Raw genomic sequence first — 25,113 nt, 5'->3', positions numbered from 1 at the left:
ATCCTTCCAGACAAGTGTGTCCTCGTTTTTTACACTTATTTAATTTTGTAAGGCTTAGCAACAGAATTGCTATTGTCAACCCTGTTAACTGTGATTTTCAATCATTTGTAAAATGGTTAAACCACTTTTTAAAATGAGATATTTGTTGATGTATCAGCATTAAACTCTCTTTATAATACCATGAACACGGCCAAATGAATGATAAAACTGCCATCTGTTACATATTCCAACATTATTTTTCATTAAACTAACATATCATTAAAATATATAATTTTAAAATGATACATGACCCTTCTGAGTACAGGGGAAAGTGTTATATGACATAACTGACAATGCACCGATTATAAAAAGCTTGACATGTTCTATAAAAGTATCTTTGTTTTGGGATTAAATTCAGTTTTGCCGTCCTAAATGAGGTTACATAACACTTGATCTTCTTTCCCACCTGATAAACTGTCTCAAGAGTGTTACTTTAACTCTAAAGTGTAATCCTGTTATACTTTAACTTCAAGATTCAAGAACTTAGCCACTTTGCCATCATTTCCTTTCCACCCTACAAACAGGACTAACTTGTCTTACTTTGTGTGTTCACACCGTAGGTGCTTTACAGCACTTGCTCTCAGAATGACGTAGTGTCACTCATTGATCACTGTTTATGTCCTTTCACTGACTGCTGTCTGTTCATGTAAACAGTCTTTTGGAACAGATATAGCCACGCTGGACTAAATGTGACCATGCTAGCTAATCCTCTTTGCTTCAGTGATCCCAAACAGTCTGGAGTCCTCGGGGCTTCAGAGGCACAACAGTGTTTTCTGCCTGATGAGTGGAAGACCATGCAACACTCTGGCTGGCAATTCAATCTTTTGCTGCTCTATGTAAGTAATAACTCTATAGGAAAAACTAGAAATCTTTTTTGATTGAGGTCATGCACTTATGCAGCATTTTTGTAATACGTCAAATGCTTTGTATGTTTTGTATAAGATATCAGTGTTTCACATCCTACTTGATATACCTCAGACAATATATGATGTCTGAGGTTAGACTGATTTTTATGATTTTTTTATAGCCAAAATCAGACCAGTGTTATTTAGTATAACTGAGATACTATTAGTTTTTTTATTATTAATTTTGAATTAGATTTTCTTCTTTTCTCCTTTTTTATTGTACTTTTTGTTAAAGGTTTAGCAGTTGTTATGCATTTTTCATTCGTATTTTTTATACCTCTATATAGTAATGTTTATAGTAGTGTATAGTTATTACGTTTATATAAGTTAACGTTCAGTTTTAGTTTTAATACTTCAACTGAAAAAGTTTTTCATATTTTATTTCAGTTCATGTTTATGCGATTTTATTTATTGTCACTATAATTAAAGTTTTATTAATTTAATTTAGTCTTTTATAGGTTTGTACAAATATCTATATAGTTTTCATTAAGTTTTTAGTTTTATTTTAATACTGCTTCATATTTTAATTAACTTAAACGAAAATGTTTAATAATGAATAAGTTTTAGCAACTAGCTAAAGTAAGTTTTTAGATTTCAGTCAATGTAGATTATAGATTTTATTTGATCTTTTTTACCTATAATTTTGTATTTTTGCTGTGATTTATTAGTTTTTTTTTTTGTTTAATGTCTATATAGTTTTTATTAAGGTTTAATTTTAGTTATGTTAATACTTCAAATTAAACTAAACAAAAATGACAAATGTGTAGTAAAAATAAATCGTTTTTCTTTAAGTTAATGTTTATTTTATTTCAAGTAATGCAAATTTGTGTTTTTTAATGGTTTTAGTTAATCATAGTAACCTTGAATGAGACAGTACCATAAATTGAATTATAATTTTGAACCATTTTAGTTTTTATTTTTGTACTTCCCTGTTAATTAAGCCATTATGAAGCCATTATTTTACAATATATCTTCTCTGTTGATGCATGTTCGTAAGTACAGATGGTTTTATGAGTTGTTCTCTTTATCTGTGGTCCATTTTGTATGCTTTCATAATAGCAGTAATAAAACCATATTAAACATGAAACATGAAATGTTCTAGAGTATAAAGAGAACAAAGCATCACTTAAATGTGTTGGAACTTATGGCAGTGAGTGTGGATCGTATTGCTGTCAAACTAAACTATGCAATTCTGCTTTTACAGTTTGATGTTCCTATGGACCCTCTGAAGAACACCGGGCTCTGTAATGTTCACTGAGATGAGTACTTTGTTCTAAGCAGCTCAGACTGAAGCAGGACAGTCATGAGTGCTGACACAGTCAACAGAGTGGATCTGGACACTGATTACCATTCTGAACTGGCGGACATGGTAGCAGCTATGAACATGGCTGCCAACAGACAGACCCCTCCTAATGGATATAGGACCACCCCACATCGCCTCAATCTCTCCGATCGCAAGCTGTCACTGCAGGAGCGATCCAGTTACCAGAATGGCGTCACCCCACGAATAGCCAGACGACCCACTATTGAATCGAAGCGGGTGTCTATCTCTGATGGGGATGTGAGTTGAGCAGGAGATTATACTTTTGTAGCAGCGTTACCTCAAATTGTTGACAATATATATATATATATACAGTGGAGTATATTCACAAATATTAAAATGGAATTGATTAGAGCCATCACAATATCAGACTGTATAGAATACATGTTTATCATGGCCAAAAGAAATCATGATTTAGGTGTAGGATTTACCATTTTCACACAATTGCTTGTAAATTTCACATATAATTATAAAGAAATGGCAAGAAAGACATTAAATTAAACATCAAATAAATACTGAAATATTTTCTTGCTAAATAATTAGATTTTTTTTTTTTTTTACAGCATATAGATAAAAAAAAATGCTGTTTTATGTTTTTGGTCACTGAGTCACACTAAAAATATGAGTGTAATAAAATATATATATATATATTTAAATATCGCCATATTTCTTAATGCATACAGTAATGCATTCCCATTTCTACCCACAGGATTGTGTCCAGTTAAACCAGTACAAGTTAAAGAGTGAGATAGGAAAGGTTGGTAATTCTACTTAAATATCTTAATTTGTTTTAAATATTAATGATTGATTGGCTATATAATCTTCTGGGGTTTTTTTTACCCAGGGTTCATATGGGGTGGTCAGATTAGCATATAATGAAGATGATGACCAGTATTATGTAAGCATATATGTGTTGTACAATTATATATTTAGGATATAAGGATTTAGCCATATAATGATTGTTTTTAGCATTTAGTTATTATTAAAAATATTTTATTTATTTTATTATAATTATTATTATTGCAGGCTATGAAGTTGTTATCCAAAAAGAAGCTAATGAAGCAGTGTGGATTCCCACGTAAGCAATGAAAATGTACATTTTAGCTTGTGACTTTCTCTCGTGAAGTTTGTGTGCAGAATATTAACATTAATGTTGTGATGGTTGTGTAGGGCGACCTCCTTCCAGAGAATCCAATGGATCACAAGAGAATCTTTTAAAGCATTCTGGCCTGTTGGATCGAGTTTATCAGGAAATCGCTATTTTGAAGAAACTTGACCATCTTAATATAGTTAATTTAGTTGAGGTGAGTCAAACACAGTGTTTTAGTTTTTTATGCGATTCATTACCATACAAGTCAAATATGTTACTGTAAATTATAACTCTGTGTTATTTTATTATTATTCATAGTATTTTTTATTATTATTCTGAATTAGCTTTTATGTTTTGCATTTTCTTTTATTTAATTTTTTTAATCTAGTTTATTATTATTTTATCAAGCAATTTTTAATTTAAATAACAACTCTGCCATAACTAACTAAAGCGCATCTTTCCCGTGTTATTTAACTGAAGGTTCTCGATGATCCGGCTGAGGATAACTTGCATATGGGTAAGACATTCTGTTAGTCAGCAGTCTGCGATATAAAACACTTTACTTTTTACTCTTTGATCTATTTTTTTCTATTTATTTTGTGTGCCCCTTTCATAGTCTTTGAGTTGGTACTTAAAGGGTGAGTATTTGTAATTATAGGTCGTTACCACACATATACAAATTGAATGTTTCTTTAGTTTGTTTTTTTCTCTCAAATTTTCTCCTGGTACTAGTCCAGTGATGGAGATCCCTACAGACAGTCCTCTATCAGAAGAAATGGCCCGTTTCTACTTCAGAGATATCATCCTAGGAATTGAATACTGTATGTTTTCCTAGTCTAGGGTATTTTAAGTTGTCTTGTATTTGCCAGTGTCATTTATAAACTTTAGGATTTGGCGCTAGTTTTTGTTTCATGTTTTATTTTTAGTGCACTATCAGAAAATCATACATAGAGACATCAAACCCTCAAATCTGCTGCTGGGGGATGATGGGCACATCAAGATCGCAGATTTTGGTGTCAGTAATAAGTTTGAGGGGAATGATGCTCTCCTATCAAACAGTGCAGGAACACCAGCTTTCATGGCGCCTGAAACTCTGACTGACCAGGACCTGAGGTTCAGCGGAAAGGTGAGGAGACTATTCTAGTTTACATACAGTGAAGACACTGATTCTTTATTATTTACAAACGACTCTCGTTGGATTCAGGCTCTGGACATATGGGCAATGGGAGTGACAATGTTTTGTTTCGTCTTTGGAAAGGTAAGACATTAAACTTTTAAAATGTGAATGTGGTTAAGAGCATCTGTGGATATAATACAAATCTGTTCATATTTCTTTGTGCAGTGTCCTTTTCATGATGAATACATCTTAGGCCTGCATGAAAAGATTAGGACTGCGCCAGTGGAGTTCCCAGACATGTGAGTCACGAGCGCTGCACTAAACCATGATAGGAAAACAGAAATAAACGGGATGATATTAAATCATATAATAATTAATAATATTAATTAAATTGTATAATATTTTGAGGAACTGAAACTGACATAGGAACTGTATCTTCTAATGGAAAATGACTTTTAATGAATATTCTTGTTCAAATAAAGTAATATTAATATTTTCATCATATAGTAACTAGATAGATAGACAGACAGACAGACAGACCGTAGATAGAGAGATAGATAGATAGACAGACAGACAGACAGACATACAGACCGTAGACATGGATGGATAGATAGATAGACAGATATACAGACCGTAGACATGGATAGATAGACAGACAGACCGACAGACAGACGGTAGATAGATAGATAGATAGATAGATAGATAGATAGATAGATAGATAGATAGATAGATAGATAGATAGATAGATAGATAGATAGATAGACAGACGATAGAAAGACAGACAGATAGACGGTAGGTAGATAGACAGACAGACAGACGATAGATAGACAGACAGACAGGCAGGCAGGCAGGCAGACAGGCAGAAAGGCAGGTTGACAGACGGTTGATAGACAGACAGACAGACGATAGATAGACAGACAGGCAGGCAGGCAGACATGCAGACAGGCAGGTTGACAGACGGTTGATAGACAGACAGACAGACAGACGGTAGATAGATAGACAGACAGACAGACAGAGACAGACCGTAGATAGATAGACAGACAGACAGACAGACGGTAGATAGATAGATAGATAGACAGACAGACAGACAGGCAGGCAGGTAGACAGACCGTAGATAGATAGACAGAGAGACAGACAGACCGTAGATAGATAAACAGACAGACAGACGGTAGATAGATAGATAGATAGATAGACAGACAGACAGGCAGGCAGGTAGACAGACCGTAGATAGATAGACAGACAGACAGACAGACCGTAGATAGATAAACAGACAGACGGTAGATAGATAGATAGACAGACAGACAGACAGACTGTAGACATAGATAGATAGATAGACTGTAGGTAGGTAGGTAGATAGACAGACAGACGATAGATAGACAGACAGGCAGACAGGCAGGCAGGCAGACATGTAGACAGGCAGGTTGACAGACGGTTGATAGACAGACAGGCAGGCAGGCAGGCAGGCAGACATGTAGACAGGCAGATAGACAGACGGTAGATAGATAGACAGACAGACAGACAGAGACAGACCGTAGATAGATAGACAGACAGACAGACAGACAGACGGTAGATAGATAGATAGACAGACAGACAGACAGACAGGCAGGCAGGTAGACAGACCGTAGATAGATAGACAGAGAGACAGACAGACCGTAGATAGATAAACAGACAGACAGACGGTAGATAGATAGATAGACAGACAGACAGACAGACCGAAGATAGATAAACAGACAGACAGACGGTAGATAGATAGATAGACAGACAGACAGGCAGGCAGGTAGACAGACCGTAGATAGATAAACAGACAGACAGACTGTAGATAGATAGATAGACAGACAGACAGACGGTAGAAAGACAGACAGATGGATAGATATAGACAGACAGACGGTGGATAGACAGACAGACAGACAGATAGACAGATAGATAGATAGATAGATAGATAGATAGATAGATAGATAGATAGATAGATAGATAGATAGATAGATAGATAGATAGATAGATAGATAGATGGATGGTGTAATAGTTTTTGTGTTGTTTGCACAGGCCTGTGATCAGTGATGGGCTGAAGGATCTCATCATCAGAATGCTGGACAAAGTTCCTGAAACTAGAATCACGTTACCAGAAATCAAGGTAAAATCATATTGAAAGTATTTTTAAGTGTAGATGTTAGCGTTGCTCTGAGTGTGTGTGTAATATTGAGTCTGTGGGCAGCTGCACCCGTGGGTCACGCTGGATGGCACGGATCTTCTGCCTCTGGAAGAGGAGCACTGCACCGTGGTGGAGGTCACTGAGGAGGAGGTGCAGAACTCTGTCAAACTAGTTCCCAGCCTTTCTGCTGTGGTGAGTACATGTGAAGAAAAAGAGAAAACAGTGAATTTTTTATTTTCCACTAGGAATAGTTATCCCTTAGTTTCTCTCTGCCACACACACACAATTAAGCACAAAAATGCTACTTAATTTAAAAATGCTAATTAATTTACATTTAAAAATTGTATTTGAATGTATTTTCACCCAAAAATGAACATTCTGTCATCATTTGATCACCCCCAATTTGTTCCAAACCTGTATGCATTTCTTTCTTCTGCTGAACACAAAATAAGATACTCTGAAGAATATTGGTAACCAAACAGTTGATGGTAGACATTAACTTGCATAGTATTAAAAAAAATACAATTGAAGTCAATGGCTACCGTCAACTGTTTAATATCTGTGGTTCAAAAAAGGCCCTTGTTGTGGATCAAGAAGTAAAATAGAATGAATTTGTGTTTTGCACTGTATTTTAAGATCCTGGTGAAGTCCATGCTGAGGAAGCGCTCTTTCAGTAACCCGTTCGAGTGTCCCAGCCGCTGGAAGGGCAGGTCCATGTCTGCCCCTGGAGTTCTGACTCTGTAAGTCCAGAATGCACATCACTGCATCCCACTGAATACTGATGCTCATAATACCTGTGATTTCACTGACACTGATATTTTGTTCTTCTTTCTCTTAATAATTTCTGCAGGGATATGTCGCTGTTTCGCCCTCTAAGGTATCTCACAGTAGACCTCACTGCCATGATAATCAGCTAAATGTAATATTTCAACTCAGTGCTCATGTTTCAGTATGTGTGTGTGTGTTTAATACATATTCATATTTTGATGGTCTGTGTCTCCAACAGCAGAGGGAGTAACAGTAACAGTAACGGAAGCAGAGAGGGGGAGCTGGAAAACCTTATCGAGGATGAAACTTTTCCTTAAATTTGAAAATATCATTTTTCAGATTGGCCCAGTTGTGTGATTTAGACATTTCCCCCCTCTGCACTGGAGTAATTTGAGCATTACCATGACGTGTTACATTTTGAATTCTGTATACTGTAAACACTGCATGATGAAAGGTTAGATTTGGAGGTACCTTTAACAGATAATGCAGAATCTGGTGATACTTTATATTAGAGTAATATTTGTGTTTCATTGCATTTACGTGCCAAATTTAAAGTGAAATTGAAAGAAATTTCGATTTAAATGCATGTGTAAAAAGAGTGTATCAGTGCATTTGACAGATATGCATGTGATCATTTTGATGAGATGTATTAGAAGTCTATGTGTTATTATCAAAGGTCTGTATGCTGTTTCATCATCCTTTTGAGGTTTTGATGTTATATTGTGCATTTCATGTGGACACACACATATATAACATTTAAAATAAAAAATAATTTTTAATAATATATAATTTATTTATATTTATTTTTTAGTGATAAATTTTAATTGATGGGATAAAAATGGTATGAATAAATAAATAATTAAAATGTATTTAATAAATAATAATTTAACTTTTTTTAAAGTTAAAATAAAGAGAGAGGCCTATTTATTTATTTATTTATTTATTTATAATAGTCACTGGCTAAACATTTATTGTAATTAAGTATTTTTGATCACATAAAATAAGAATATTAAGAACGTATTGCCTTTTGAGTATAGGCCCCTGGGCTCCTTTTGTGCACACTATTATTAATCACTACGGATGTACTCTAGTGCCTCTGTGAGGTTGTTCTCTGATTAGCAACACAAACCCCAGGGACTCTATGCCACTCTTTTTAAACATAACCGTCTAAGGGAGATCGTATGTCAGGATAAGAGCTCCATTATGGTCCAGACAGACGTGTCAACATAGTGAACGTCACTGCTGTTTCTTTTTAAGGTTATGATGACAGTCCACTTCAACAGTCCATGAATGATCAATAATCTTTATTTCATTATAAACACACTTTCAGGATGTATGACAGAGCTTTATCCTATCAAGCATAAGTGTTTTATCTGTCAAAGAGCATTGATTTGATCTAAATAAGTACATTTTCTGAAGACAATTTGAATGGTTGTCAACTACTGTGCTTTGATATGCAGTTTCAAGGGGTCTAAACAAACTAGGCCTATACATTGATACTATAGTTGATGTGTGTGTCACATTTATTAGCTTCGCAGGACATTATGTTTATCCTTTATCTTCTTAAGAGTTTAACAGTTTAGTCCTCAAATACCAGGACACAGTTCTTATCTTTATTATCTGTACATTGTCAGTCCATAACACTGAAGACATCACTTTCTCTTACTACAAATGGTTGTGTTTTATTGGCCATGACTGGCATGATGAGCTGTAGGTTGGTATATGTGTTGCTGGGAAGCTGTCGGCAGCTGGAAGGAGGGTTGGGATTGGGGTGGATAATGAAGGAAAATGGGCCACTGGATTTTACAATGTGGCTTTTTATATCAGAGCTTCAGCCTCATGGGTAATTCAGGACAAAGGATGCGAGCATATTAATTTGATTCATATTTAGACTCCCACTTTGTGGTGTCTCTCCAAAGTATTCTGCAAAAACCTGGCAAACATTAAAATAGTGTAATTATCATAGAAAAGCAAAGAACAGATAATCCCAGTGTGTTCAATTACTGATTTTTTTTTTTTTTTTTTTTTGAGAAGCTTTTATTTTGCCTTTGTTCTCTAGGGTAAATCTCACTAAATGTGTCAAAGACCTACACACATTTCACTCCATTTAAGTTATATTTAACAAAATCAATATCCTCTCTCAAATTCCCATTATTTTTATTACTGCATATTTTGTAATGCATTAAATAACTCTTATTATAAGAGTAGGGTTGGGAATTGAAAATGAATTCCAATTCCAGAATCGGATACTAATTGCACCTATCAATTCCTGTGTGCACATCTTTAATTTTTTTTTTTTTTTTTTAGGTGGTGAAAAGGGGCTGTTAAAAATGTATTTGTCTTTGAATTATTAATTCAAGGGATTCATTCAAAAACACTGATTCTTCCACGAGTAACGAGTAAATCTTGAGTGAGTCATTGAATCATTCCTTCATAAATTCCATGAGATTTTGTTTAGTTGTCTAATATTTTTTCTTCAGAATTGTGAGAGAACTACAACCTCCGTTTAAAAAAAGTCTCAATTTATCCAGAATCGCGCAGCTCTATTTTGCACAGAGTCCAGTTTTTATGTAGCCGGCTAATTTTTGTTCATGGCATTCAGCAGTAATTAAATGTTTTGTAAAAACAGACACAGAATAAATATGTTTAATATCTAAATGTTTGATTTTTTTTTTAAATACATTGGAATCGAAACTGGGAATCGATAAGAATCGGAATTGGAATTGATAAAATTCAAACGATACCCAACCCTATATAAGAGCATACATATGTGCGTGTGTGTGTGTGTGTGTGTGTGTGTGCTGTGTGTGTGTGTGTGTGTGTGTGTGTGTGTGTTTGTGTGTGTGTGTGTGTGAGAGAGAGAAAAATGTTCTCAATGGTCATATTATATGATTAATTTAAAGAAATATAATTGATTTATTTTGATTTTGAACATGACCTAATATCCTTGAAAGAATCTGTGATATTCTCTAATCTAAAACTTGTTCAAATAAATCTTTCTGAAAAACGTAGCAAAGATTGTGATAATAACAGAACTGAGCAACACAATGACTTTCTACTTGGTAATCCTAAAAATGCACTTTACATAAAACCTTCAGCCTTCAAATCCACACTCAGTTTTCTTAATTAATCTGTTGTCACATGAGCTATTCAAGACAAAACATGAACAGGGTTTCCTATTATATAATTCACGTTCTCAACCACTTATAGTGATAAGACTCAGTTCACATTACCAATATTCAGATTATTTACTCAACATATGGTAAGCATCCATGTGGTTGCCTGCTGTCTATACAGAGTTAGAATTGCATTCATTCCAGGTTGGGTTTTTTTTCATTAGACAGGCAGTTTGTGAAAACCGTGGCGAGGTCAAAACCATTGGTAAGTGCTCTTATATATAGACATGTTACATAGGAAAGGAAGCACTGAAGTGTCCCTTTCCCCTCTGGACTATTCAGAGACACTCCTGCTACTATTACCACTGCACTTATTTCAATGTAAAGCTGTTACAAAAATAACTAAATGTATAAGTAAACCTAAAATACCCCTTTTATTTAAATTAAGTTCCTAAAATGTAAACATATGGTTTGTTATCTCATTTTTACTGCACTATACTCTGTTACTGTAATCTCTTATATCTGATTTGCTGCATTTGTAACAAATTAAGATAATTATATCCTCTTAAATGTGAAATATTCAAATACTAATTGTGGCCTAGAGTGAAATTGATGTCCTTCGGTGACTGTTTGAACAGGTAGGCCTACAAGAGCCAGTCATATCAAGTCAAATCAAAAGTCAAATATTTGTATAACACTTTTCACAATACACATCATTTCAAAGCGACTTTCCAGAAAGTCATATTATCTATAATGCCTTAATGCTTTAACGTAGCATTTTTAGGGATCGGTGATATGGCGATAGGACATTAGCTTCAATTAATTTGCAACGTCAGTACTGTTTTTAATGTTTTTAATAAGTAAGTTAGTTGTCTAGACCAGGGGTTTCCAGTCTTTTAGCTGCCGCATACAGATAATCATCCTGGTGTGATGGACCTCTATCCTAAAATTAGCTATATATTTTCATCTACCCAGTTTATGCCCAGACCAAATGTATACTGTGAGAAAATGTAAAAAAATCAAATATAAAAAACTATTAAATATGCATGAAATATTATTTGTAAAACACAATTTCTATTATGTCAAATAAAAAACATTCTACTCACTATAGTGCCGGACTATTAGATGTAATAGTTGATGTAACAGATGTAATAGTGTAATTAGATTTTTTGGTCAATACAATGGAAGTTAATGTACACTAAAACTGTTTGTTTGCCAGCATTCTTCAAAACCTCTTCCTTTGTGCTCCACAGAAGACATGAAATCATACAGGATTGGAACAACATATGGGTGAATTAAAATTTTGTCTGTAGGTTTACTTGTTCATCTGTAACCATAAGGGGCACAATTAATTTACCAGTGGTTTTTAATGACGTATATCTCGGCATATTTTTCTTATTGATTTGGAAGTCGTTTTAAGCAGATAGACCAAGGCACATCACAAATCCTTGGCATTAGGTTTTATACAGATGGTACAATGTGTTAATGAATTTATTTTCTCCAGATTCAACTTTAAATGTGAACACCCTTGAGGGGCAGAGATGGACGTATTCCAATTGTGCGTAAGATAGAATGTCCCTGTTTATCAGACGATCAAGTATGAAATGAATTAAATAAGCCTCAACAGAACAGAAAGAAATAATGCAGCACATATATTTGAGGTGACAAATATTCGTCTGAGAAGCCTTATCTGAGCAACTCAACCAGGGCAAACATATTCAGATCTTTCTATCTTGCATCCGATCATAATGCAGCAGAAAATGGTGGCTTGCTCTTTTTGCCTACATGGCAAAGTCTCAATGTGAACGAGGGGAGACAGGTTTCCCTTGAATTTTAACGGTGTCTCTGATGTTCTGATGTTTATCTCTTTGCAGGTTGTTCTAGATGTCTGAACAGTGCCAATGGGAAAGGGGATGTTTTTTTCTCCAGCCCTAGCAACATGCACTGGATTGGTGGATATGACAGCTCACTCTGCCTGCGATTGGCTGTTATTGTGGACCATTTTGAGCAGAGAAATTTATCTCTTGCACTACTGGGTGTGGGTTGCTGTAGGAGGCTGCAGCAGAATGCTGAAAGAGCTAGCAATTCAGTGTGTAAGTTTGTTTTACCTTCATGATATGAAAAAGAAATAGATACAAATGCAAAGGGTACTAGATTGAAGCGTGATTTCAGATGGTGCTCATGCTGTTTAGGTGGCAGTCACACATCACGTTCATTTCAGACAGCAGAAGAGATCCGAGTTTAGCATCAGTGAGATAATTATTCAAATAATTAGTCATGCCGATAATTGGAAATGTCTACAGGCATGCAGGTTTGTCATGTGACCTTCAAATTAAAAAAGTCAGCCATTCCTTTGCAGTTTCTACCCTCATCAAACATCAAATGATTTTTAATGCAGGCATGCTGTAACTAAAGCCAATAATACGGTCCTTATCGAGGCACATTCGTATGTCAAGCACATTATTATATTGTGGAGAGGTGAGCTCTGCAATGCAGTGCTGAGCACTAATCATGGAGAGTAGGTGCAATGCAGAGAAGAACCATTTGGTCTTCTTAAATTCAGTTGTGGATTCACCACAGTGTTTGAACCTGTAGGCATGTTGTGCTTTAAAACATATAATGAGGTTTAACTGTAGATTGGTTGACAAGAACAGCAGGTTTTCAATGCAAATTTCGTGCTGTAATTCAGTTTTAAAATTTTTTTTGTTTTTTATACGAGTAAATAATGGAAAAACAATACACATGACCAGCATTGATTGACATGATACATCTATGACTACTTGAATTCTTTTTTTCTGTCTTTTTATTGTTATAATTATTTTGGCTCTTGTGCAACTGCTACATAGTTATTCACATTCAAGATATTGTCACTCAGGATACAGCTGAAAGTAAAAAAAAAGAAAGGAAAAAGGCAAAGAAATGAATTTAAAAATACTGCCAAAGACAATTTATGGTCCATGTTCTGAATCGGTCACGGAAAACACTGATTCGGTAACGTTACTGTTGTTTAAACCACACGTTCAATGTGCATAATATGACATATATTGTTCAGAGAGCAAAACATTGCTTAACAATGTCATGGTTACAATTTACCAAGAAAAACACCGGTACATTTACGTGATCAGTAGTGTTTTTCTAAAGTCAGCCTAGCTAAAGAAAAAACATTCCATGTCACAACGGCAACGCCCATAACAGATTGATTTATTGTTAACAATCACAATTTTGGAATAGCAAATCAAAACGAAAACTGATAAATTATAAATAAACAATATGAAGCCAGTTTACTTATCAATTATAGGAATACATAACATCCAAGATATAAGTTAATAAAGTCAAGCTATTGTATAAATACATCACCAGCATGCACAATATTGAATCATTGATAGTATCGTTGTAATTATCTTACACTGACAAAACAGTATACTTGGCAAGTGCAAAAATAAATTAAACACAGAAGTAAACCACAAACTTTGAAGCTGCAATATTTTCCTATTTTCTTTTCTTTTCTTTTTTTTTAAACCAGATCAGTCTCAGCCTTTTCCCCAACCTGTCCTTCAATGGTTCCAGTAGTATCAGACTGTGATGAATATATGACAGTGACTAAACTTTATCTGTTTTGGTGCATTCAAAAGAACACAATTATATTCAATGCACTTCCATCTAATAGCTATTTAAATCGAATTTCCAGTTCAGTTAATTGAGCGCATACAGGACGATTCAAACTGATCAACTCGTCACTAATACTGGAACCATTTAATACTATTTTTACCCTTCGAACGCCACCTTACCCTCTTTTTGAAATGCTTTTCTACTACCCAAAACATAAATAAGCAGCATCCCTTTGAAATACATCAGTCCATATGCCAGTGTGAGGCTGCCATTCCCAACCAACAACGACCGTTTCCGGTCGTTGTTGTAACCACATTTCAGTGGTTTTGGCAAATGTCAAAGAGAACCAAGAAGAGGGAGGCCCATTCAACTATATATATTTCTGTATATATTCAAACTAGGACTTCAGCCCCCCTTTACCACCCTTGATATTTTTTTTCTTTAAACTCGTGGAAAAATAAAGAACTGCTGCTGCAGAGGAAACCATGGCAAGAGCTGCTGCCAAAGTCCACCAGCCATTTTTATGTTTCTAGATCGAGAACTTGTCTACTTTTAATTGTTGCCCTCCCCACCCTCATCATCTTGCTGGTCACTCGTCCACAGTGTTAAGTTGTCTCGGAGCAGCTGCATGATGAGGGTTGAGTCTTTGTAGGAGTCCTCATTGAGGGTGTCGAGCTCGGCGATGGCGTCGTCAAAGGCCGTCTTGGCGAGATGACAGGCCTGCTCCGGAGCGTTCTGGATCTCGTAGTAGAAGACCGAGTAGTTGAGGGCCAATCCCAGCCGGATGGGGTGAGTGGGCTGCATGTGCTCTTTGCTGATCTCGTGAGCCTCGTTGTAGGCCTTCTCGGAGGATTCCACCACGGTGGAGCGCTTCTCGCCTGTGGCCACCTCGGCCAAGTAACGGTAATAGTCTCCCTTCATCTTCAGGTAGAAGACCTTGCTCTCGTGCTGGGTGTCGCTGCAGTTCTTGATCAGGAAGTTATCCAACAGGTTGAGCACGTCTTGACACACAGCCTCCAGCTCCTTCTCAATCTTCTCACGGTAGGCCCTCACCATCTCGATCTTCTTCTCATTGCCATCCGCAGAGGTCTTCTGCTCAATGCTGGAGATGACCCTCCAGGATGAGCGCCGAGCGCCTACGACGTTCTTGTAGGCGACGGACAAGAGGTTCCTCTCTTCATTGGACAAGGCCTCGTTCAATTCGGTTACCTACAAAGGAAGGAAATAGAACGCTGTTTGAGGAAAGAGACGTACATCACCCAGCAAGGTAATAACAATCTTTTCTTGTTATGCTAAGTTATAACTAACTTAGTGATAATATGAATGTGCAACAGTTAATTTTTCAGTTGCATAATGATAATATCCACAGAGAGCTTCATCAGCTGGCTGAATGCATTGTGCAGCCATGAGCTCGAGCTATATGCCAAGTGCAGTTTCCATGGCAATCGTCTCATTTTGTACAGTAGTCCAACTCTATCTAGTGAGATGACAGAGCGCTAGCGCTACACAATACACTAGAGGTGAAATTACTTCAGCCGAGAGTGGGGGCAGGGGTGGGAAGCGAAATGTTCCCACATACCCTCCAGGGCAGCTGCAGTGTAAGTTAACACGATCGCTGTGCGGCAGTTCATGTGTTACAGTGGCCTTCTCACTGACCTTTTCTCTTGCCAAACTGGGACGGCTATACTATGTATGTAAAATGAGTTTGATTCCATATTTTCACGAGGGTAAGTCATAAATCACTCATGTCAACCACAGATCTCCTTCTAGTCAAAATATCAGAACCTCTTTGTGGTGCAATTACATAATATCATAGGTTAAATTGTTTTCTATACTCTCTTGAAAATAAAGGTTTCAAAACGGTGTTTTGGCACATTTTGGGTTCCTCAAAGAACTTTTTAGAGTCTTTGTGGGAAGAACAGTAAAGATCCTTTTCCACTATAGAGAACCTTTTTTTGGAATGGAAAGGTTCCACGGATGTTAAAGGTTCTTCACGGAACCATCAAAGCCAATAAGGACCTTTATTTTTTATAAATGTACCAATGTGCAATTGAACACTTTTCAAATGTCACGTGCTTCAGATCAAGGTATCTGATTTTAGCTACCAGCCACAAAAGCTAAAATGATTCTCTCAAACTCCTCAGACTACAAAGAGAACAGAATTCAAAGACAGCTTCAATAAAGATCAGAGTAGAAAACAGGAACACTGGCTAGGACAGGAAGACAGGACTCATAACGAAACAGAGGCAGGAGGATATGAAAGGGTTTTATTTAAAAAAAACTGATTGCTATTTACGTCTGGATACACGGACAGATAGTAACAGATAGGCTAGTTGTGGTGGGTGACGGGTAACCTTGTTACCTTGGTAGCCGTGTTGCAATCGCATGCAAATATTTACATGGAAGAAAGCCTTTCACAAATTTAAAGTAAAAACTAGATAATCTCACTCCAGTGTGAAGTTTGAAGCTTGGCCTATTGCTGCTTGTCTCTTTGGCCGGACGCATCAAGATAATGGAGGCCTGTGGGCACTTTCCCATCAGGTCTGTGGCTAAATGGGCTTTTATCTATAGGACTGAAGTAACTTTAGAGTCAAACTGCTTTTAAATCTCCCCCACTGATCCATGAAGCTAAAATTGCCTGTCCGACATACACAACAATCATTGCAAGGATGGGAACCTTCCCTTTTAACAGCCATTTGGGATTTAGACCAAGGTAATATGGCTGTAAGATAATACAACCATTTTAGCTAAATTGATCGGGTGGATCTTGTCTGTCACTACTCTATTTTTCAGTCAGTACACTTAATCTCATATTGCACATATTTGTATTAAATAAAGACTTTATTGTAAAACACTGGTAATGAATGCCAATACATCTGGTCTAGATTGTAAATTAACAGATTTTGCACCCAGTTGCTTTATGACTGTTTCAATATGAAGATCATTTATTGGAGATCTAAGAATAAAGAGTGCTGAGGCAGACACATCTACATGTCATTTTTAATTAAGCCAGAAACGTATTACCATGGGTAAGAACCATTCAATCACTCAAGAAATAAGAGATGCTAGACGACACCCCTCCAGAAAAAAAGCATGATATCAACCCTTAACAAAGCAGAAACGGAGAGGTCCTTCTCAAATGCCATAAGCCTAAAACTAGTCTCCTAAATGCCCTCACTTGGATGGGAATATAGTCAGGATGCTGACGGTGAAGAAGCGTTAGAGATGCAGATGTTCCCCTTCTCCGCTCCCTCGAGAAGCCCTAAGGCCTTGAATGAATTCATTATGGTGCCTTGTATGCTCATCCTCTCAAATACTGTTAAAATTTCCACAAAAATAATATTCACTATGAATTAACACTGTACAAGAGATACACTGCCTATAATAATATATAAATCGGTGGGTTTGAAACAAGAAGGGATATCCAATCTGAATCATGGACCTTACTGCAATATGACAAGGATGGAAGCTTCTAGAAGGAATGCTGCTGCCTCTAACGTTGGTTTAGAGGAAATATCTTAATATCTCCCATATGTGGAGAATGAATATAGGAAGGCATAACTAAATTGTGAGGATGCGTAAGAAAAAAAAGGCTGTTGGAATTTATATATGTTAATGATGGAAGATGAATATCTAATGCATTTATGGCAATACTACATTATGCTTGGGTGATGAACAGCAATGACAAAACGCCTGTTTCTACTATCCACTGCATTATGAGCAGGAATATGCAGTATGTTACGCAAAGCAATGATTTAAAAAAAAAGAATAATGTGCAAAATATTGATGTTTTTGGATTTATATTACATATTTATACATTTGTCATGTGTTGTCTCATTCATTTGATTGTGGGCTCGGGTAAGACGGGAGGCACCGCCCAAGATCCAGACAGTCTACACCCGATCCACTGCACTCTCATTAATAAAGCACTGATTTATCATAGATCATCACCCCAAAAATATCTTTATGTATCTTAAATCCAGAAAGAAAGAAAGATAGATAGATAGATAGATAGATAGATAGATAGATAGATAGATAGATAGATAGATAGATAGATAGACAGACAGACAGACAGACAGACAGACAGACAGACAGACAGACAGACAGGCTGAATGATTTAGCGATTGTTGGTCAAACTAAAACATCAAACTAATAAAACCCCAAGGGTAAATTGAAAGAATGACTTACCGATTTCATGGCTGTTGCCATATCATCATATCTCTCTGCCTGCTCAGCCAGCCTGGCTTTTTGAACCAGCTGCTCGCGGTCAACCATGTTGGATGGTTATGGTTTGGACGATATTATTTGTTTTTTGGGGAAGAAACAGTAATATTGTATGAGCTATGCGGTGTAATTGAATGAACGAGAACCTCTCTGCAGCTGTTCCTCGCTGTCTGCGCTCGTGCTCGCCCCTCCTCACGCGCTGGAGGGCTACGTCAGGGTTCTAAACGTGGGTGCTATGGCAAGCTGGCACTACATTTATTACTTAAAACTGTGCATAATTACATGCAATATCACCATGGGTCATGCAAGCAATGGGCCGCCAGGTTACTCTTGAGGTCTGGTACAAAGATGAAATGGGATACAAAAATACATCGGCTATAGGCTCATGTATGCACATTTATTCATTAAAAGATCACAATCTCGATTTAAACATTCAGTGATCTTATAAATGACGATTCTGCTATGTCTATTAAACCTTTAAAATAAATATTGTCATTCTGCTACATGTGTGGACATATAGTGGAACGAAATGTTGTGTCTCGCAGGACCACGGTGCTACATACTAGTTAAACATAAGATAAACATACAACAATGCAAAAAAAAAATTATAAAAAATTGTGGGAGAATCATAGATAAAAAATGCATAGGCTAATATATCTGGGATCTAACTAATACCATTAGTACTGTTTCTAATATTAAAATGTAGTTCTGCAGCCCCCGCTTCTTTTGGTTCGTTCTGCGATCCTTGACCGAAACCAAACCGTATAGTAAATATATATTTACTACAGTAAGTACAGTAAGTGGTGTTAATTATTATTACTCAGTATTTAAATGTACAATTACACTGTAACACAGACACCATAAAATAAAATGTAACACTTTTTATTAGTCCAATATTGATTTTGGTATATATTTCAATAGTGACTAATATTTTTTTAGTTTACTGTTTATTAACTGTATTCTACTACTATTACAATGATGTGCTATGTTAATATAATTAGTGATATTTGTAATTGTTTTCATTAAATTCATTTAATTCTGTGATTCAGATATCATTTCACTTCTGCCTAGTTTGTATTTCAGGTGTTTCTGACTATTCAAGCTTTACTAGTGACTAGTACTTATTCTTACATTAACTGAAGCTATTAAAATTGTAACAACATATTTACATATTAGAAACTAATGCAAAGCCATTTGTTAGTTACATTTTAAATCTTAAGAAAACAGTTCCAACTAGAAAGATCTATAACATTTTGACTATGATTGTATGTGACAATGAAATATAAAATATAAAAACGTACATACAGTATAAGAAATTGTGCTAGTATTGGGTCTGAGTCCACCTTGTTGTGTCTGAGTCAAGTCCTTCAGATGACATGGGAGTCTTGCCATCTTTTATGTCTTTACTTTTCTCTAAATGCTTATATTGGCAATTGAGATAAATACCTTTATGAGTGTCAGATACATATGTATTTGCCTAATACTAGTACTATTAAATCATTTACAGTAAAAGTACTAGTAAAACTATCAGTAGATACTACTAACAAGTAACATAAAATTAGAAATGTTTAAAGAACAAATGTTAAAATGGCTTGCCATATGGGTGCCTCACTCATGATGTAATAGTCCTTATATGGGAGTCAAGAGGCCACATATCAGCAGTGATGTTGATGGCACATCAGAGGTCTTCTAAGAACAAATGCAATATGGGAGAATGAGTCATCCCTATTACCATATCTAGCACCCCTCCTGTATGGAGTGGAGGATTTTGGGGATGACACAATTATTGTAACATTTAGGATAATGTGTCTCATTTTTTGTCTATGCTTAGAAAGGTTATAGATATCAGACCGATGAAGCAGACAAGCAACTAGGGTCTTCATACGATTCATTTTACAAAACTAGCAATAGTTTTTTGTTTTCTTTTTCATTGTTCTCTATAACTATTTAATAAGCATCATAGAAAAAACTGGCAAACATTTGGAACAATCATATGTATTTCCTTTTGGATACAGTACTAATAAAAGTTTGGAGTAACTAAGAATTGTTTTAAATGTTTTAAAAAGTGTCTTATGCTCACAAAGTCTGTCTAAAAGTCTCTCAAAATACTGAAATATTATTACAACTTCTAAGAGCTATTTTTAATATGTTAAAATCTAATTTATTCATGTAATTCAATGCTGCAGTCATCTTTTAGAAATTATTCTAGAATGTTGATTTGGTGCTCAATTATTAGCAATCATAATTTGTGCTCAGTTACTAATAACGGTTCTTATTATTATCAATTTTGATTATCAGTTTTTGTTTATATATATATAACAAAACAAAAATAATTCTTCAGAATTCTGAAATGCACATACATATGAAATCTTAATGCATTTCAGAATTCTGAAGAATTATTTCTCCGAAACTTACACTGAAGACTGGAGTGATGGGTGCTGAGAATGTACAGGAATAAATGACATTCTGTATTACAGTTGAATACAGTTATTTTAAATTGTAATAATAATTCACAATATTACTGTTTTATTATATTTTTGATCAAATAAATGCAAAAAAAATGTGAAAAATAAAGATGTGAGCATAAGAGAAATGTTTTCTCAAAAACCTGTAAATAAATAAATAAACCTTTGACTATTAGCTAGTGTTATGAACACTTCAATAAGTGTCAGAATATGGAAGTTTGAAGAATATGGTAAATACAAATATAAAATTCTTAGAATAGAATAGAATAGAATATAATAGAATAGAATAGAATTAATGCTGTTTTACCTTACCAGTCAACAGTAGAACAGTTAATAAAGTTCTCTTCCATAACATGGCATTTGGTTTATACAATATCTCCACAATGTTTTTTGGTTTCCCCAGGTTGACCCATGCAAACCTTTTGTTGACTGAGAAGGATTGTCCTGAAAAGGTGAACGGGACTTGCAGGGTTACTTCCGAGACGATAATGTGGTTAACAGCTAGGTCTACTTAGCACAGTTCAGAACGGATGGCTCAGCTAATCGGCAGGACTGTGCGCAGCAGGACTTGGCCAAATCCACTGGCAGAGTGTTATTCCAATTCCTCAATGCTTCTAGTCCCTTTCACACTACGATGTGAAATCTGTTCATTCGCTAAAGAGTTTTGTAGACTGTCTTAAAAAATGGACTTGATAACCATTTGACGTGCCAGGTTTGTAATTGAGGATGTCTCAGATAAAACTGATTCATTTCCTCCAAGAGGATTAGTCTGAAGCAGATTAACCTGGATACCGCTCTTAATGCGACAGATATAGTGAGCATATGGGTGTTTGCTAACCACCTGTCTGCCTACTGAGGGGACATCAGTTGGACAGTCGCAGGCATAGAGGAAAAAGACTAGAATGATTGGGCTGGATGTCTATCTGTATCCAGATGGTCTTAGGGTTGCTACACCAGAAGATATAGAGAACTGGGAATCTGAGAGAGAAATGTTTGAACCGAATGTGCATCTCTTTGTGGCTCTGTTCTCATACAACCCTGCGGTGATGTCACCAAACCCTGAAACAATGGAGGAGGAGCTGCCTTTTGAACAAGGACAGATCATTAAAGTAAAGAGGTTTATTTCTTGTATCTTAATTAACAATTATGCAGAACTCCATAATACGTCAAATTTAACTTTCACATCTTACAGGAACCTACTAAATGAAACGTATGATCTTCAGATCATTTCTGTCCTACTTAGCTCATGCTGTGATGTGCTCTTTTGTAGGTATATGGAGATAAAGATGCTGACGGCTTCTATAGTGGAGAGACGGGTGGTCGCTTCGGTTTTGTGCCGAGCAACATGGTTTCTGAGATTCCTGTGGAAGACGGAGAGCTCAAACTTCGTCTGTTCCAGCAGGGGTTTTTACCAGAGGAGACGCCTTCCATAGGCAAGCATTTACATTTATATCTCTTTCTGTTTTGTTTGATTAAACTAGACATATATTTAATAAATGTTTTTTAAATAGTACACTTTTATGGATTGAGTTGTGACTACTTTGTACTTTTAATTTTAGCACCCAGTGAAACTTCTAGTTTGCCGGATGGTGTGAAGGTCCACAGGATGGTGGCCATTTTTGATTATGACCCATGGGAAAGTTCTCCAAACATGGATATTGAGGTGAATGCCTTTTCCAATAAATACGTACAACATGCAAAAAATATTAATTGATTGACAGCATATTAAAATATAATTCAAACAATATATATTATTATTTTATAAAAAAAAAATTATATTATATAATATGTTGTACAACTATGGTCACACTTTATTTTAAGGTCCAATTCTCATAGTAACTAATCATTAACTACGACTTTTGCCTCAATGAACTACTAATTTGCTGCTTATTAATAGTTAGTAAAGTAGTTGTTAAGATTAGGTGTTGGGTAGGATTAGGGATGCAGAATATGATCTAGCAGAATATGTGCTTTATAAGTATTAATAAACAGCCAATATGTTAATAACAGGCATGCTAATAAGTAACTAGTTAACAATAAGAATTGGTCCCTATAATAAAGTGCTACCAAAAGTATTCATGCTATATAAGTACTATACTATCTATCTATCTATCTATCTATCTATCTATCTGTCTGTCTGTCTGTCTGTCTGTCTGTCTGTCTGTCTGTCTGTCTGTCTGTCTGTCTGTCTGTCTGTCTGTCTGTCTGTCTATCTATCTATCTATCTATCTATCTATCTATCTATCTTTCTGTCTTTCTGTCTATCTGTCTGTCTGTCTGTCTGTCTCTCTGTCTGTCTGCCTATCTATCTATCTATCTATCTATCTATCTATCTATCTATCTATCTATCTATCTATCTATCTATCTATCTATCTATCTATCTATCTATCTATCTATCTATCTATCTATCTATCTATCTATCTATCTATCTGTTCATTCACATATCTCAGCTATGTATTGATTTATTGATAGCCAGTTGCTTGAACTATTAGACTATTAAATACATATACAATAATTTAATTTTAAAATATCAAACAGAATTTTAAATTAGTGGGTTTTTTTTCTCCTTAAGGATGAGCTTCCATTTCGTGCAGGAGACATTATATACGTTTTTGGAGAAATGGACAGTGATGGATTTTATTATGTAAGTATTATGACTCTGTCTAACACGCATGCATTTTTTTTAAAGGTCGTAAGTTAAAGAATGACTGTTTTATATTGATCCAGGGAGATCTACATGGTTACCGAGGTCTTGTGCCATCAAACTTTTTGCAAACTCTGCCTTGGGACTAAAGGAACTGAGCAATCAGAAATCAGGAACAGGAGAGTGACCTCAGATTGTGAATAGAACCCACTTTACTGAATTCAACTCCACCTCCAGTTTTTTTTTTTTTTTACCATATAATGTGTCTTGTTTCCTGTAATGTTCATGACGTATCATGTCTCTAAATGCACTTGACCTTTCCACTACATATGCACTATGCTTAGCACCAATTAAATACATAAAAGGAAATTAATTTCTGATTTATACAAGAGCTTTTGGAAAACAGCTAGTGCATTATACAGCCTTAAAAGACTGATAATGGTAATTTAAGGATTATTGTTTTATGTCTTCTTTTTAATACTGATGACTTTTTTGTAATTCCTTCCTGTATGCAGCAACTGCACTGGTGTTAGTTTAACAACCACACTATATGTTTTGCACACAGTTACGCAGTTCAGCTTCATTTTATTACTGCTTCATGAATTCAAATTTGTTTGATACAAGTTAACATGAACATATAAAGACGTATGAATGCATTTAAAAAAAAAAGATTATTGCATTACAATCAACTTTGAAACACCATCTTTATTCATATTTAATAAACAAGACATACACATTCAGCATCACTTGGTTCTCCATAAGATCCTCCTTCGCAGCAAACAGTACACTCATCCATAAAGTAGGAAACACTACACTGTGTAGAGACCTTTAGTAGTGCTGTCTACTTTATGAGTGACTGCACTGATGTTCCCGCCTCTTCTCTTTGCACGCTTCCTCTTATCTCCATGTGCTCCGAATATTCATTTTACAGCTATTTGTTAAAATATGAAAATTAGTCAGATCATGTTTTAATATGATTGAATGTTCAGTTGCATCAGCTTCAGTTGTTCATAGTGAGTCAGTGTACACCATAAGGAAGTTAAGAATCATTATTTTTCGCCTGTGCTCTAGGTAAAAATTCAATATTACATGTGTAATTAACTAATCTAAAATAAAACAATGTATAATGCCTCCACTTTTGCTGCTTTGTAAAAAAAAAAAAAAAGAAAGAAAGAAATGTATGTGAAATGTATTCAGTGTGAACCACTGGAATTGACTATTAAAGCTTAATCTAGTTTAAAAAAATAAAAGAACTGATGTTTTAATAAATAATTTGAATGTATTCACTTTTTTAATGATTCATTTATATTATTAAGTTCTAGCAAATTCAACTAATTACATTCACTCACATCAAGCAGTTTACCATTCTGTAACCAAGTTCATAAAACCAGAAAAGTAGTTACATTTATCCAATATTTCAGATTAAACCGAAGAGCAGTGACTTACCAGTTCTCTGCCTGCTTGATCCCGGAAACAACAGCGAAAAGAGAAAGAAGTTGTCGCCTTTTAACACTTTTTAGGCCACATGGTGCAAACCACAGGAAGAGGCCCTGCAGTCGCTGTCTTAAAGAAGCACAAATGAACGCCTATTGGACTACAGTGAGTTTCGTTCGAAGACGGACTCGAATCAGTTCCTTTTAAGGGCATTTTAACCGATAAAAGACAG

At 35.5% G+C, this 25,113-nt stretch overlaps 3 protein-coding genes across 4 annotated transcripts; 2 read left to right on the top strand and 1 right to left on the bottom strand.

Moving 5' to 3' along the window:
- Positions 1 to 734: 734 nt before the first annotated feature.
- Positions 735 to 8,166, top strand: camkk1b (calcium/calmodulin-dependent protein kinase kinase 1, alpha b). The gene is made up of 17 exons (XM_079387084.1): positions 735 to 875; positions 2,149 to 2,505; positions 2,975 to 3,022; positions 3,110 to 3,163; positions 3,292 to 3,343; positions 3,436 to 3,569; positions 3,836 to 3,872; positions 3,972 to 3,993; positions 4,088 to 4,176; positions 4,282 to 4,481; positions 4,560 to 4,613; positions 4,698 to 4,771; positions 6,516 to 6,603; positions 6,685 to 6,813; positions 7,258 to 7,361; positions 7,472 to 7,498; positions 7,628 to 8,166. The coding sequence occupies exons 2-17, from the start codon at positions 2,248 to 2,250 to the stop codon at positions 7,704 to 7,706; spliced, it is 1,449 nt and encodes a 482-aa protein (XP_079243210.1). The 5' UTR covers positions 735 to 875; positions 2,149 to 2,247; the 3' UTR covers positions 7,707 to 8,166.
- A 5,113-nt stretch (positions 8,167 to 13,279) lies between these two features.
- ywhag2 (3-monooxygenase/tryptophan 5-monooxygenase activation protein, gamma polypeptide 2) lies at positions 13,280 to 21,534 on the bottom strand. 2 transcript variants are annotated; one of them, XM_079387039.1, is made up of 3 exons: positions 21,116 to 21,534; positions 18,303 to 18,371; positions 13,317 to 15,323 (listed from the first exon to the last, which is right to left on the bottom strand). In XM_079387039.1, exons 2-3 carry the CDS (start codon positions 18,321 to 18,323, stop codon positions 14,667 to 14,669), a joined length of 678 nt encoding a protein of 225 aa, XP_079243165.1. In that variant the 5' UTR covers positions 18,324 to 18,371; positions 21,116 to 21,534; the 3' UTR covers positions 13,317 to 14,666. The 2 variants fall into 2 exon arrangements, with proteins under 2 accessions (XP_079243164.1, XP_079243165.1); XM_079387038.1 differs by lacking the exon at positions 21,116 to 21,534 and having other exon boundaries at positions 13,280 to 15,323; positions 18,303 to 18,524.
- Positions 21,322 to 24,728, top strand: LOC306851018 (RIMS-binding protein 2). The gene is made up of 5 exons (XM_079387040.1): positions 21,322 to 21,912; positions 22,074 to 22,236; positions 22,363 to 22,466; positions 23,376 to 23,447; positions 23,531 to 24,728. The coding sequence occupies exons 1-5, from the start codon at positions 21,706 to 21,708 to the stop codon at positions 23,594 to 23,596; spliced, it is 612 nt and encodes a 203-aa protein (XP_079243166.1). The 5' UTR covers positions 21,322 to 21,705; the 3' UTR covers positions 23,597 to 24,728.
- The last annotated feature ends 385 nt before the right edge of the window (positions 24,729 to 25,113 follow it).

Source organism: Barbus barbus (assembly GCF_936440315.1).
Source record: "Barbus barbus genome assembly, chromosome: 31".
Classification (NCBI taxonomy): domain Eukaryota; kingdom Metazoa; phylum Chordata; class Actinopteri; order Cypriniformes; family Cyprinidae; genus Barbus; species Barbus barbus.
Note: the sequence above shows the minus strand (reverse complement) of the source record. Positions and strands in the feature narration are given on the sequence as shown.